General features: G+C 47.8%; 2 protein-coding genes across 5 annotated transcripts in view; both read left to right on the top strand.

Annotated features, from left to right (window-relative positions):
* INCA1 (inhibitor of CDK, cyclin A1 interacting protein 1) overlaps positions 1 to 14,671 on the top strand; it is a 46,774-nt gene extending 32,103 nt beyond the window's left edge. The window contains exons 6-7 of the mRNA XM_083185796.1: positions 5,166 to 5,352; positions 12,620 to 14,671. Coding sequence (XP_083041922.1) covers positions 5,166 to 5,352; positions 12,620 to 12,724 — 292 coding nt within the window. The 3' untranslated portion in view covers positions 12,725 to 14,671. The remainder of the gene's footprint in view (positions 1 to 5,165; positions 5,353 to 12,619) is intronic.
* A 65-nt stretch (positions 14,672 to 14,736) lies between these two features.
* Positions 14,737 to 16,470, top strand: part of CAMTA2 (calmodulin binding transcription activator 2) — a 116,613-nt gene continuing 114,879 nt past the window's right edge. For 3 of the 4 annotated variants that reach the window (XM_083185785.1, XM_083185783.1, XM_083185786.1), the window contains exon 1: positions 14,737 to 14,851. The gene's annotated coding sequence lies outside the window, so the exon portion shown is untranslated. Of the gene's footprint in view, positions 14,852 to 14,890; positions 14,915 to 16,470 lie in introns of those variants that run through there. The other variant, XM_083185784.1, reaches the window with a different exon arrangement.

Genomic DNA, 16,470 nt, shown 5'->3' with positions numbered 1-16,470 from the left:
CCTGGGGGTGGGGCTAACTCAGTGTCCTGCTACCTTAATAAAAAAATCTATCTACCTATTAAAGTCAACATGTATCAGTCAACCACTGAAAGTCAATATGGCTTAGGTCAACACATGACTAAGGTCGACAGGGTTGGGAGGTCTACATAAGCACTAGGTCGACAGGGTTGGAATGTCGACAGTCAAATGGTCGACATGAGTTTTTCACGTTTTGTTTGAGCCAACATGTGCCGACAGGTGATATTTCATGCCCTACCATCCACTACGGCGAGGCGGGAGAATAAAACAGTGCAAGCGCACAGATACACTAATACGGTATCCATGTCAGCATTGGGGACTTAAAACGGGAAAAACTCAAATCGATCTTTTGACTGTCGACTATATATTGCGCTGTACACACCACACGTACAATGGTACAAGTACAAACAGAGACCATACATTGCGCTGTACACACCACACGTACAATGGTACAATCGGAGACCATACATTGCACTGTACACACCACACGTACAATGGTACAAGTACAAGCGGAGACCATACATAGTGCTGTACATACCACACATACAATGGTACAAGTACAAGCGGAGACCATACATAGCGCTGTACACACCACACGTACAATGGTACAAGTACAAGCGGAGACCATACATTGCGCTGTACACACCACACGTACAATGGTACAAGTACAAGTGGAGACCATACATTGCGCTGTACACACCACACGTACAATGGTACAATCGGAGACCATACATTGCACTGTACACACCACACGTACAATGGTACAAGTACAAGCGGAGACCATACATAGTGCTGTACATACCACATGTACAATGGTTACAGTACAAGCGGAGACCATATATTGCGCTGTACACACCACACGTACAATGGTACAAGTACAAGCGGAGACCATACATTGCGCTGTACACACCGCACGTACAATGGTACAAGTACAAGCGGAGACCATATATTGCGCTGTACACACCACACGTACAATGGTACAAGTACAATCTGAGAGCATACATTGCGCTGTACACACCACACGTACAATGGTACAAGTACAAGCGGAGATCATACATTGTGCTGTACACAGCACACGTACAATGGTACAAGTACAAGCGGAGACCAGACACTGCGCTGTACACATCACACGTACAATGGTACAAGTACAAGCGGAGACCATACATTGCGCTGTACACACCACACGTACAATGGTACAAGTACAAGTGGAGACCATACATTGCGATGTACACACCACACGTACAATGCTACAAGTACAAGCGGAGACCATACATTGCGCTGTACACACCACACTTACAATGGTACAAGCGGAGACCATACATTGCGCTGTACACACCACACGTACAATGGTACAAGTACAATCGGAGAGCATACATTGCGCTGTACACACCACACGTACAATGGTACAAGTACAATCGGAGAGCATACATTGCGCTGTACACACCACACGTACAATGGTACAAGTACAAGCGGAGACCATACATTGCGCTGTACACACCACACATACATTGGTACAAGTACAAGCGGAGACCATATATAGCGCTGTACACACCACACATACAATGTTACAAGGGGAGACCATACATTGCGCTGTACACACCACACGTACAATGGTACAAGTACAAGCGGAGATCATACATTGCGCTGTACACACCACACGTACAATGGTACAAGTACAAGCGGAGATCATACATTGTGCTGTACACACCACAAGTACAATGGTACAAGTACAAGCGGAGACCATACATTGCGCTGTACACACCACACGTACAATGGTACAAGTACAAGCGGAGACCATATATAGCGCTGTACACACCACACGTACAATGTTACAAGCGGAGACCATACATTGCGCTGTACACACCACACGTACAATGGTACAAGTACAAGCGGAGACCATACATTGCGCTGTACACACCACACGTACAATGGTACAAGTACAAGCGGAGATCATACATTGTGCTGTACACACCACACGTACAATGGTACAAGTACAAGCGGAGACCATATATAGCGCTGTACACACCACACGTACAATGTTACAAGCGGAGACCATACATTGCGCTGTACACACCACACGTACAATGGTACAAGCGGAGACCATACATTGTGCTGTACACACCGCACGTACAATGGTACAAGTACAAGCGGAGACCATACATTGCGCTGTATACACCACATGTACAATGGTACAAGCGGAGACCATACATTGTGCTGTACACACCACACGTACAATGGTACAAGTACAAGCGGAGACTATATATTGCGCTGTACACACCACACATACAATGGTACAAGTACAAGCAGAGACCATACATTGCACTGTACACACCACACGTACAATGGTACAAGTACATGCGGATTCCATACATTACGCTGTACACACCACACGTACAATGGTACAAGTACAAGCGGAGACCATATATAGCGCTGTACACACCACACGCACAATGGTACAAGTACATGCGGATTCCATACATTACGCTGTACACACCACACGTACAATGGTACAAGTAAAAGCAGAGACCATATATTGTGCTGTACACACCACACGTACAATCGTACAAGTGGAGACCATACATTGCGCTGTACACACCACACGCACAATGGTACAAGTACAAGCGGAGACCATATATAGCGCTGTACACACCACATGTACAATGGTACAAGTGGAGACCATACATTGCGCTGTACACACCGCACATACAATGGTACAAGTACAAGCGGAGACCATACATTTTGCTGTACACACCACACGTACAAGTACAAGCAGAGACCATACATTGCTCTGTACACAACACACGTACAATGGTACAAGCGGAGACCATACATTGCACTGTACACACCACAAGCACAATGGTACAAGTACAAGCGGAGACCATATATAGCGCTGTACACACCACACGTACAATGGTACAAGCGGAGACCATACATTGTGCTGTACACACCACACGTACAATGGTACAAGTACAAGCGGAGACCATATATAGCGCTGTACACACCACACGTACAATGGTACAAGCGGAGACCATACATAGCGCTGTACACACCACACGTACAATGGTACAAGCGGAGACCATACATAGCGCTGTACACACCACACGTACAATGTTACAAGTGGAGACCATACATTGTGCTGTACACACCACACGTACAATGGTAAAAGCGGAGACCATACATAGCGCTGTACACACCACATGTACAAGCGGAGACCATACATTGCACTGTACACACCACACGTACAATGGTACAAGCGGAGACCATACATTGCGCTGTACACACCACACATACAATGGTACAAGTACAAGCGGAGACCATACATAGCGCTGTACACACCACACGTACAATGGTACAAGCGGAGACCATACATTGCGCTGTACACACCACACGTACAATGGTACAAGCAGAGACCATACATTGCGCTGTACACACCACACATACAATGGTACAAGCGGAGACCATACATTGCGCTGTACACACTACACGTACAATGGTACAAGCAGAGACCATACATTGCACTGTACACACCACACGTACAATGGTACAAGCGGAGACCATACATTGCGCTGTACACACCACACGTACAATGGTACAAGTACAAGCGGAGACCATACATTGTGCTGTACACACCACACGTACAATGGTACAAGCAGAGACCATACATAGCGCTGTACACACCACATGTACAATGGTACAAGCGGAGACCATACATTGCACTGTACACACCACACATACAATGGTACAAGCGGAGACCATACATTGCGCTGTACACACCACACATACAATGGTACAAGTACAAGCGGAGACCATACATAGCGCTGTACACACCACACGTACAATGGTACAAGCGGAGACCATACATAGCGCTGTACACACCACACGTACAATGGTACAAGCAGAGACCATACATTGCGCTGTACACACCACACGTACAATGGTACAAGAGGAGACCATACATTGCGCTGTACACACCACACGTACAATGGTACAAGTACAAGCGGAGACCATACATTGCGCTGTACACACCACACTTACAATGGTACAAGCAGAGACCATACATTGCACTGTACACACAACACGTACAATGGTACAAGCGGAGACCATACATTGCGCTGTACACACCACACGTACAATGGTACAAGTACAATCGGAGACCATACATTGCGCTGTACACACCACACGTACAATGGTACAAGTACAAGCGGAGACCATACATAGCGCTGTACACACCACACGTACAATGGTACAAGTACAAGCGGAGACCATATATAGTGCTGTACACACCACACGTACAATGGTACAAGTACAAGCGGAGACCATATATAGTGCTGTACACACCACACGTACAATGGTACAAGTACAAGCGGAGACCATACATTGCGCTGTACACACCACACGTACAATGGTACAAGTACAAGCGGAGACCATATATAGCGCTGTACACACCACACGTACAATGGTACAAGTACAAGCGGAGACCATATATAGCGCTGTACACACCACACGTAGAATGGTACAAGTACAAGCGGAGGCCATACATTGCGCTTTATACACCACACGTACAATGGTACAAGTACAAGCTGAGACCATACATTGCGCTGTACACACCACACGTACAATGTTTCAAGTACAAGCGGAGACCATATATAGTGCTGTACACACCACACGTACAATGGTACAAGTACAAGCGGAGACCATATATAGCGCTGTACACACCACACGTACAATGTTTCAAGTACAAGCGGAGACCATATATAGTGCTGTACACACCACACGTACAATGGTACAAGTACAAGCGGAGACCATATATAGTGCTGTACACACCACACGTACAATGGTACAAGTACAAGCGGAGACCATACATTGTGCTGTACACACCACACGTACAATGGTACAAGTACAAGCGGAGACCATATATAGCACTGTATACGCAACACGTACAATGGTACAAGCGGAGACCATACATTGCGCTGTACACACCACACGTACAATGGTACAGTACAAGCGGAGACCATACATTGCGCTGTACACACCACACGTACAATGGTACAAGTGGAGACCATGGCACAGCTAGATTGCTTCCACACACCACACTACCCCTGTCTCCCCCATCACCCCAGTCTCTGTCTCTCTGTTTTCTCTCGCAGGCAGCGGTCTATGAAGTACGGAGGGTACGTGATCCCCGACTTTGAGATTAAGGAAGAGGCACAAATAGATGAGGACAGCATTTGCCCTGAGCAGGGGGAGTTGCCCAATTTCCTGGATGTTACAGGCGGCCATAGAGAGGATGGCATCAGAGTATTCAGCACCTCACCCCAGCCAGGCCCCTTTGGGGTAAGTGTTCCCCCTGATGTTTCTTATATGTACCGGGTTGTGCACTGAAGGCTGCTCAGGGTCCCTAGGAATCTCCAGTATAATAGACTTTACCATAGAGACAGCCCTACGATTTGGCATTCATGGGGTAGAAAGCAGAAAATAACCCCGCTACACAAACCTCTATCTGACCCCAGGGCTTTATCCTGCGCGGTTACGTTTTCAATGTTTATTATCTCTGTTCTGTTTTTTACATTAATCCGTATTTTGCCCGAACCTTCACCATCAAGGAAATTTGCTTTGAAAGCACCAACAAATAAAATGCAGCAGAAACGACTGCGAGTGAGGCGCGAGTTGCGCAGGGACAGAGATGAGCAGCACCAAACTAGTGCTCAGTCGTGGGAAGGAAGGATGAGCAGCTGGAAGTGAACGGCCGAGAGATGGGAATGTTCGTAGGTAGAGCAGCCTCATTGGTGCATTCTGTGGAGAGGAGAAAGGAAGGGGAGAGGGTTATTGGAGAGCATGAAGCAGGAAATAAAACACTCTGCTTTGCATTTTTGGGGTGTCCCGGTCTCTGAGGAGTGGAGATAACTGCAGGTTCCCCATTTCTTACATAAGACAAGTGCCCCTCGTACTTCCTCCAGACCTCACACCATTTGAACGCTTATTCTTAAGCCTGCGCATCACTCTGGCTCACATCCATAAGGGACTGACATACAGCGCACTTCCTGTTGGCCTGGGAACATCTTCGTGGTGTAGAGCTAGGGGTTACAAAATGTTTCAGTTGAAAATGCTTATGGAAACACAGTATAATTTGCTTTCTCACTGGTACAGATGCCCTGACAGATTCAACAAATGATATATTAGTGTTGCAAATACCTGCTGGAGATATTCTGCAGCCGTCATGTCCCCCATCCACACCGCATTGCCCCAAACTGAGACCTTGCTTGTACTCTGTCATTAAAATTGCTACAGAAATCCCTGTTGAGGATGTCCTTTTGGATCCCATCTTTTGCCTGTGCCAAGTGATCACAGAGTTGGTTTGAATCTCACAGGATCTGCCAATAATTGATTTCTGCTGACTGTCATCGACTGCCTGTTACTGACTCCACCCACTGTGCAGTGTGTGTGTGTTGTTGCCACTTCCAGGTCCTGCCCCCAGTCCTGGAACCACTTTACTCAGGCGCCTACTTCTAACATCGTAATACCGCTGGCTGCTGTGTATGTAACGCAATCTACTACTGACTGGTGCTGCTTGATTCCCAATGGTCACTGACCCGGACCAGTACCTGCGCAGTAGCTTACAGAGGGCGGCGTGTAGAGACACTGTACTCAGCCAAGCACTGGTGCAGAATGGGGCTGCTTGTGTCGCATTCCTGTTGGTCACTATGGGCCTTATTTTGGTTCATTCTTTCTGACAAAATCCTTCTTAGATGGGCAAAACCATGTGCACTGCAGGTGGGGCAGATGTAACATGTGCAGAGAGAATTAGATTTGGGTGGGGTTTTACTTCAAAGTGAGATCTATATTGCAGTGTAAAAATAAAGCAGTCAGTATTTCCCTGCACAGAAACAAAATTACTCACCCAAATCTAATTCTCTCTGCACATGTTACATCTGCCCCCCCTGCAGTGCACATGGTTTTGTCCATCTAAGAAGGATTTTGTCAGAAAGAATGAACCAAAATAAGGCCCTATATGAAGGCAGTGTTCTTGAAGTCAAGATGTTTATTACAGAACCTTCCTCCTTGTGCACATATGTATTGCATGCACAGGAGACAGAGGGTCTGATAGCATGACTAGCACCTTACAGAATGCTGCCCCCCCCCCCCATCATAATGGTGAAAACAGGAGGTGTGGCTTGCGGGAGCGCCCTTACTGCTAAGCCATGCCCTGCTTTTGGCAAGGCTCCTTTTCCGCTACCGCCACGCAGGAGTCCCAACTACAGCAGCAAGAATGTTGGGAGGTATGAATCTGCTAAGGGGCCCAGCTCACCATCTGTAGCCCTAGATGGGGCCTCCCAGTTGTAATTAGTAATGTTTGAATAGTGCGCATGCATTTGTTTTTTTAACACTTCAGTAAACATTTTTCAATACCTAGCGCCTGCCACGTGGGATACATTTAAAACTGGCACCTAGAGATAATCACATATTTAAAAGTGGTGCCTAGAGCCCATATGTCTCTTTGAAGATGGTGCTGCAGCACACGGGTTAGCCCCTTCAGTGCCACAGCTTCCATTAACCACATGGGGGGAGCTGATCCGGGACTGGCACCCAGCCACAATCCCCTCTATCAATTTCCCTTGATAAGATATCTCTTCTGAACCATCTCAATAGCAAAGTCAGCCCACCCAACCCAGTGCTCTCCTGCATCTCCTCTCCTCCTACAATCTGTTATGTCCTATTTATTGCATTAAATTGACTCCATCTTAAAGCTCATTGTGAAAAATAGTCAATTGTACACAAGAGATTCTGTATATATATCATTAACCAATTTGAGAATATAAAATGGGATTCTAACTATGTATTTTGTGACAGCAGATGTTACCTTGTTGTACACCATTATAAATCATCGTCGGGGTGTAGAGGCTACTGCTCACCATTTGGAGACCACAAATGGAAGAATTTTGTTCTAGAGGGTATTGAACTTAATTTTTTTGGCAATAATTTTTTCTGGTTGCATGAGACGTTTAACCTGCAAATAGAAGGCACAGCTATGGGCACCAGGTTCGCCCCGAACTATGCTAACTTGTTCATGTCCCACTGTGAGGAATTTTCAGTTTATACGGGACATGACTTTGGGGTGATACATTAATGACATATTGTTCATCTGGAGAGGGACATCAATAGAGATGTTCTGTACCCACCTCAACAATAACAAGAATATTGTATTAACCTTTCAAATTAGTGATTCCACAGTGAATTTTCTAGACCTTATGATCTTCATCTGTACCAAAACATATTGTAAACCAACAGATTGTAATTCCTAGATACAAGCAGACAGTAATCATCACCCCAATTGGTTGGCCTCTATCCCCTGTATCCAATTCCATAGGGTAAGTAGGAATTGTACAAAATTGGAAGATAATCAACTGGGATCTACTATGATGAAACAATTTGTAAGAAAAGGATACCATAAGGGAAATATATTGAAATCTCTGGACTTAAACACGGAATGAATTGCTAACCAGTGATGCAACCAAAATTAATGAAAAAGAAGACCTAGAGAGATACCCTTCATCTCCCAATTCAATAGTCAACATAAAGAATTGGAAAGAATCATTAAGCGACTTTGGAATGTTTTGCTGCAATAATTAATAAACACCTCCAATACAAACCAAAATGTAATTACAGGAAGGCGAAAAATGTACTTAATATGGTAGTTGTCACGGGAGGCCGCCGCGGGTCATGGCAGGTCTGCTACTCACCTGCCCGTGCCCGGCGGTGGCTCTCCGTGGGGCTCTGGGCAGCTTGCAGGAGGCTGTCGGGCAGTCGGCGGGTCCAGCAGTGTGCAAGGTCTGACTGGTGGACCCGGCCCGCCATCTTGGTTGTGGGCAAATATGCCCTTTTGCCAGAAACACCCATTTCCTCACCCCAGGCTCGGTGCAGCCAATGGCAGCCGCCCTCATCACTTAAGAGGGATCTGTCTAGGCAGCTCTGGGTCAGTGCAAAGTGTCAGGCTGTGTGATTCCTGGCTTCGTTCCTCGCTAGTTTGTCCTGATTCCTGGCAACCTTCCCAGTCAGTACTATCTGTCCTGAGGGCTCCTGCCCTTACACCTGGTACAGCCTGCCTTATCGTACGTTGCCGAGGACCCGTCCGGTTACTGCTAACATCTTCGTCCGCAGCTCCGTTGCCAGCCTGCAGTTCCGTGATCTGTCACCCTTTCTCCATCGGCACTCTTCAAGTGGCTCACGTTACCCAGCCTCTTCTTGCTCCAAACGGATCTGACTTCATCTCCGGAATACCTAAACTTCTTTGTTCCCAAATATCCGCAATCCCGTATCCCTACAGACGCACCAGATTCCAATATCCCTCTGCTACTGATCCCTGCAAGACTTTCGGAAGACGTATTGCGTTTGCTGCAAATTCTCGAGTTGACTCTCAAAGACGTTATTTGAGACTAGCCTGTTTCTTTTCTTTAAATGCAGAGGTCTTTCATTAAACCAGCACGTTTCCAACCTACTCCTTCTGGCTCAGAAGTTATTCCTGACAGTCACACAAGCACATCCAACAGTAGTAAAACGTATAATAAATAAATTAGGATTAAAAACAGTACCTGTCTAATGTGCAGGAGTGTCAGAAATCTCAGTTCGCATCTGCGTCCATGTTCCTTACCCACAAGCTGGTGCGTCCTTCGGCGCAGGTCCCTGTGCTGCGCTGTCCCCAGGTGTTCTCTGTGGCAAGATCTACATGGCGTTGTCCTGGGGCCTACTCGGTGACCTATGCTGATCCCGGGCCGGACCCATGCCGAATAGACGCGCCTCCATGACACCTGTGGTCATGTGACTGTGCCTCCCAATGATTTCCCTGTGACCTTGATACTCTGACCTGTGCACTGACCCATGTGATCAAGGTGTGCACAGGTACTTCCTGGAGTTGATTCGTGTGGCGACAGGCAGGAGGAGTATAGTTTAGGCCTCTGGCCCATCCTCCTCTCCTTGAGTAACTAGTCTGATCTCTGTGTTCCTCCAGAAGTCAGCGTTCTAAGGTTCCAGGTTCCTGAGTTCCTGTGTAATTACCTGTGCGATCTACTGTTGCTGCTACCAAAGCCACCTGGTTACCATCCACCTGCCAGGTGACTTGCCAAGCTGCTTAACACCTACAGCTCCCAGGGGAAGAGGTCAGAGCATCCCAGCATCTCTCAGCAGAGGTTGCCATTGGCTCCCAAGCCAATACTATCATCGACTCCCTAGTCGAAACAGGGGTCGTCTTTAAAGTCCTCAGATGAAAGAATTTATTATCTGCGACAGTGAGAACGTAGTTTATCGTCTCACTTGTTCATGCAAGAAACAGTATGCAGGGAGAAGCAGCAGAAAATGTAAAGATCGGATGGGCGAACACCTCCGTAATAGTCACACATATGTGTCCGCCCACGAATGTAAAACTAGCTAATCAATATCTTTTTGTAGTATTCGGACAGTAACTGGACATTGAAAAGGGATATTTTGGAAGAATCATTGGCCAGAACGGAGATGCGCTCTATGCATTACAGGATGTTTTCAATCTCTATTTATACATATATACTAATAAGCCCGCTCAAAGCAAAAGCTTCGAAAGCTAGTAAAAATAGAAAAATAGTCTACATAGAATGTTGAACGATGTTAATATTCTTATTGTAAAGTGGCCCACCATTGGATCTGCTACTAGCGCTAGGGCCGTTGAGCCTGACTAGATGTTGGACCTGAAAGGTTTAAGTGGCCAATGAAACAGGAAGGTGTGAGCTACTTCTGTGTTGTGAATCTGGCACATTATATTAAGCCTCCTAAATTTGCTGGTAAATGCTGGGTACTATGAAGCCATTAATGAATATGTTGGCTGAACTGTCCGCAGGGCAACAGGATCTGGCTGTTCAGACGTGGCGCGAGAGGCAGCAAGCCCAGATTCAGACGTGGCGCGAGAGGCAGCAAGCCCAGATTCAGACGTGGCGCGAGGGGCAGCAAGCCCAGATTCAGACGTGGTGCGAGGGGCAGCAAGCCCAGATTCAGACGTGGCGCAACAAGCCCAGATTCAGACGCGGCGTGAGGGGCAGCAAGCCCAGATTCAGATGTGGCGAGAGGGGCAGCAAGCCCAGATTCCGATGTGGCGTGAGGGGCAGCAAGCCCAGATTCAGACGTGGCACGAGAGGCAGCAAGCCCAGATTCCGATGTGGCGTGAGGGGCAGCAAGCCCAGATTCAGATGTGGCACGAGGGGCAGCAAGCCCAGATTCAGATGTGACATGAGGGGCAGCAAGCCCAGATTCAGATGTGGCGCGAGGGGCAGCAAGCCCAGATTCAGATGTGGCGCGAGGGGCAGCAAGCCCAGATTCAGACGTGGCGTGAGGGGCAGCAAGCCCGGATTCAGAGGTGGCGGTGATAGGCAGCAAGCCCGGGTCCAAACGTGGCGCGAGGGGCAGCAAGCCTAGGTCCAGACGTGGCGCAAGGGGCAGCAAGCCCGGGGTCCAGACGTGGTGCGAGGGGCAGCAAGCCCGGGGTCCAGACGTGGCGCGAGGGGCAGCAAGCCTGGGTTCAGATGCTGCATGAGGAGTTAAAGGAGATGGGAGAAGGTGGGCGGGAGCAGGAAGCGTTACCGAAGCTCACCCCAGCTGATGACACGGCGGCATTCCTTTGGACATTTGAGTGCACAGACACGCATCTTAAATGAACTGTGGAACAAGACGGGGGCTGTGAATCACGGCATGGCCATCTCTTGACTTAAGGGCCCCATGAGATCTGATGCGCATGGGACCGCGCATAACATTGGAATCAGGGACAAAACAACATTGAAAAGTTGGACATATATTTTTCCGTTTTTTTTTTATATCTGTATTGAAATGGACAAGGTAAAAGTGTACTGCGTGCAAGTGTACTGCGTGCAAGTGTACTGCGTGCACGTGTACTGCCTCCATTTAATTCTCCGACTGTGATGGTAAAGTATGAACAAGTCGGTTAAAAAACCTTGTCGACCTTTTTCATGTGTCGATCGTGTTACCCTGCCACCAGTAGGGAGACCGAGTCAGAGGTTAGACAGGCAGCACAACTCCGACGTCCTCGGGACCGCGCATCTGATCAGATGTCATACACATGCGATTTGGGACGATTTCAGATGATTTCTCCTCCCGATATGTCGGACCCTGGTTAAATCAGACCAAAATCGCGTAGTGCATGGGGGGCCTTAAGTCCCCCACTGGTGTCTAACCCGAACGCCCTCTTTTTTCCCGTCCACATGCTATCCCACCCGGCACTCTCACCAATTGGGATGCCTGCTGTTGATACTTTGGTGTCGGCATCTTGATCCTTGTTACGGTTCTGGTCTCCTGATGGCATTCGGGATAGTGGTGTGGGTATACCGAACGTCAGCAACGTGATATAGGAATATAGTAACTGGAGACACAATCCGGATTCCCAACAGGGGGGTGATGTTGTGTTCTAGAATAAAATGAAAGGTAACGAGATGAATTACTGATGTGTGGCTGGTGGGAAAGTGCAGGGATCTGATTCTCATTTTCGGAGGCAGTCAGCGTTATCTTCTGTGTCTGTATGATGGTATATAATATAGTATTATTACAGGTACTGTGTCTGTCACACATACAGGTGGTGTTTCCCTGGATGAGAGCCGCGGATGACGTCACCTCATGTTACCTGGACAGCGACCTGGAGAAGCATGGGGCAGCCGGAGGACTCTTCTGGGAGGATTAGCCGCGGGCACAGAATACATTACATGCTGATTATTGTAGCCGTGTTCTTTTATTGGTAGTTCTGTTACTATGCAGAAATTCCCCCCCCCCCCCGTATTTATGCTGTGTTATACCTCCTTCTCCATGTTATACCCCTCACGGCTGATCAGTCATGTTGTACTTTCTGGAGGTGACTATCCATGTTATAGCTCCAGGGGTAGATTAGCCTTGTTATACCCCCTAGGGCTAATCATCCATGTTGTACCTCCTGGGGTAGGTTATCCATGTTATACCTCACGGGGTAGATTAGAAATGTTGTGCCTACCGGGGCTGATTAGCCACATTGTACCTCCCAGGGGCAGATAAAACACCTTAAACCTCCTTGTGTTGATTATCCACATTATACCACCCAGATAGATGAGCCAAACTATGTCTGCCAGGGCATATTATGCACATTATACCACCTAGGGCAGATTACACACGTTATACCTCCTGGGGTAGATAACACAAACTATGCCTCCCGGGAAAATCAGCCACGTTATACCTCCTGGGGCAGAGATTAGCCACATTATACCACCTGGGGCAGATTAGCCACATTATACCTCCTGGGGCAGATTAGCCACATTATACCACCTGGGGCAGATTAGCCACATTATACCACCTGGGGCAGATTAGCCACATTATACCACCTGGGGCAGATTAGCCACATTATACCACCTGGGGCAGATTAGCCACATTATACCACCTGGGGCAGATTAGCCACATTATACCACCCAGCTGGTGTAGATAGGCCACATTATACCCTGGGGCAGAGATTAGCCACATTATACCTCCTGGGGCAGATTAGCCACAATATACCTCCTGGGGCAGATTAGCCACATTATACCACCTGGGGCAGATTAGCCACAATATACCTCCTCGGGCAGATTAGCCACATTATACCACCTGGGGCAGATTAGCCACATTATACCACCTGGGGCAGATTAGCCACATTATACCACCTGGGGCAGAGATTAGCCACATTATACCACCCAGCTGGTGTAGATAGGCCACATTATACCCTGGGCAGATTAGCCACATTATACCACCTGGGGCCGATTAGCCACATTATACCACCTGGGGTGGATTAGCCACAATATACCACCTGGGGCAGATATTAGCAACATTTTACTACCTGGGGCAGATTAGCCACATTATACCTTCTGGGGTGGATTAAGCCATTTAATAATTCTGGGGCTGATTAGCCATATTATACCCCAGCAGGTGCAGATTGGGTGTATAATACCCCAGCAGGTGTAGATAGAACATGTTTTACTCCATCAGGTGTAGATAGGCCACGTTATACCCCAGCTGGTGTAGATAGGCCACATTATACCCCAGCTGGTGTAGATAGGCCACGTTTCACCCCAGCTGGTGTAGATAGACCACGTTTTACTCCATCAGGTGTAGATAGGCCACGTTATACCCCAGCTGGTGTAGATAGGCCACGTTATACCCCAGCTGGTGTAGATAGGCCACGTTATACCCCAGCTGGTGTAGATAGGCCACATTATACCCCAGCTGGTGTAGATAGGCCACGTTTCACCCCAGCTGGTGTAGATAGACCACGTTTTACTCCATCAGGTGTAGATAGGCCACGTTATACCCCAGCTGGTGTAGATAGGCCACGTTATACCCCAGCTGGTGTAGATAGCCCACTTTATACCCCAGCAGGTGTAGATAGACCACGTTTTACTCCATCAGGTGTAGATAGGCCACGTTACACTCCCAGCTGGTGTAGATAGGCCACGTTATACCACAGCTGGTGTAGATAGGCCACGTTATACCCTAGCCGGGCCAGGTTGGGTGTGTAATACCCCAGTAGGTGTAGGATGGGTGTGTAATACCCTAGCAGGGGCAGATCGTGTGTGTAATACCCCAGTGGGGGTAGATTGCGTGTGTAATACCCCGATATGTACTCCTGTCGGCCTCCTGCTTACAATAAACGTCACACTGTAACATATTTGCCCCGTGTCGTCACTTGTCACCCCGCTCGCAGTCTTCCGGGTGTCCCGTGCGCGGTGACGTCACGGCCCCGCCCGCTGTGTGCGTGCTGACGTCAGAGGAGGGGGGCTCGGTGATAAGATGGCGGCTGGAGGGTCCCGGGGAGGTGAGTGAGGGGCCGGGACCGAGCTGTCACCACAGCGGCAGCTGTGTCATAGCTATATACAGTGTATATGCCCCATATATATCTATATACCCGCCACCCCTGTGTATATACCACCCCCCCTGTGCATATACTATCCCCCTGTGTATATACCCCAGTACCTGTGTATATACCATCCCCCCCTGTGTATATACCCCAGTGCCTGTGTATATACCATCCCCCCTGTGTATATACCCCAGTACCTGTGTATATACCATCCCCCCTGTGTATATACCATCCCCCCTGTGCATATACTATCCCCCTTTGTATATATCCCAGTACCTGTGTATATACCATCCCCCCTGTGTATATACCATCCCCCTGTGTATATACCCCAGTACCTGTGTATATACCATCCCCCCTGTGTATATACCCCAGTACCTGTGTATATACCATCCCTCCTGTGTATATACCACCCCCCTGTGTATATACCCCAGTACCTGTGTATATACCATCCCCCCATGTATATACCCCAGTACCTGTGTATATACCATCCCCCTGTGTATATACCCCAGTACCTGTGTATATACCATCCCTCCTGTGTATATACCACCCCCCTGTGTATATACCCCAGTACCTGTGTATATACCATCCCCCCATGTATATACCCCAGTACCTGTGTATATACCATCCCCCCAGTGTATATACCACCCCCCCTGTGTATATATCATCCCCCCCCTGTGTATATACCATCCCCCCTATGTATATACCCCAGTACCTGTGTATATACCATCCCCCCTGTGAATATACCCCAATACCTGTGTATATACCATCCTCCTATGTATATACCCCAGTACCTGTGTATATACCATCCCCCCTCTGTATATACCATCCCCCTGTGTATATACTCACCAATCCCTGTGTATATTCTATCTCCCCCTGTGTATATACCATCTCCCCTGTGTATATACCCCCAGTACCTGCGTATATACCCACCAATCCCTGTGTATATACCTTTCCCTGTGTATATGCCCCATATATATCTATATACCCGCCACCCCTGTGTATATACTATCCTCCCTGTGTATATGCACCATATATATCTATATATATCACCAATCCCTGTGTATATACTATACCCCTGTGTATATACCCACCAATCCCTGTTTATATGCCTGCCACCCCTGTGTATATACCAGTGGTTACCAAACTGTGTGCCGCGGCTCCCTGGGGTGCCTCGGGACACATGAAGGGGTGCCGCGGGTTGGTGGTCCAGGACCAACTCAAATTATTAATGGTTAATTATTTATGAGCAAAACCAGTGCTGGTGGCTGCCAATCATAAAATGTGTACAAACAGAAGCAAATCCTGCCCTTTACCACATAACTGCCGCTAAGAATCGCATATAAACCCCATCTACTTAATTTTTTTGGGACCTAAGGGTGCCGTGAAAAAAATTCTGATTCTCTAGGGTGCCGTTAATCAAAAAAGATTGGGAACCCCTGGTATATACCATCCCCCCTGTGTGTATACCATCCCCCTGTGTATATACCCCCAGTACCTGTGTATATACCACCCCCCTGTGTATATACCCCCCAATCCCTGTGTATATACCCACCCCCCTGTGTACTGTATATATCCAC

Source organism: Crinia signifera, chromosome 4 (assembly GCF_055691185.1).
Source record: "Crinia signifera chromosome 4, ASM5569118v1, whole genome shotgun sequence".
NCBI lineage: Eukaryota > Metazoa > Chordata > Amphibia > Anura > Myobatrachidae > Crinia > Crinia signifera.
Note: the sequence above shows the minus strand (reverse complement) of the source record. Positions and strands in the feature narration are given on the sequence as shown.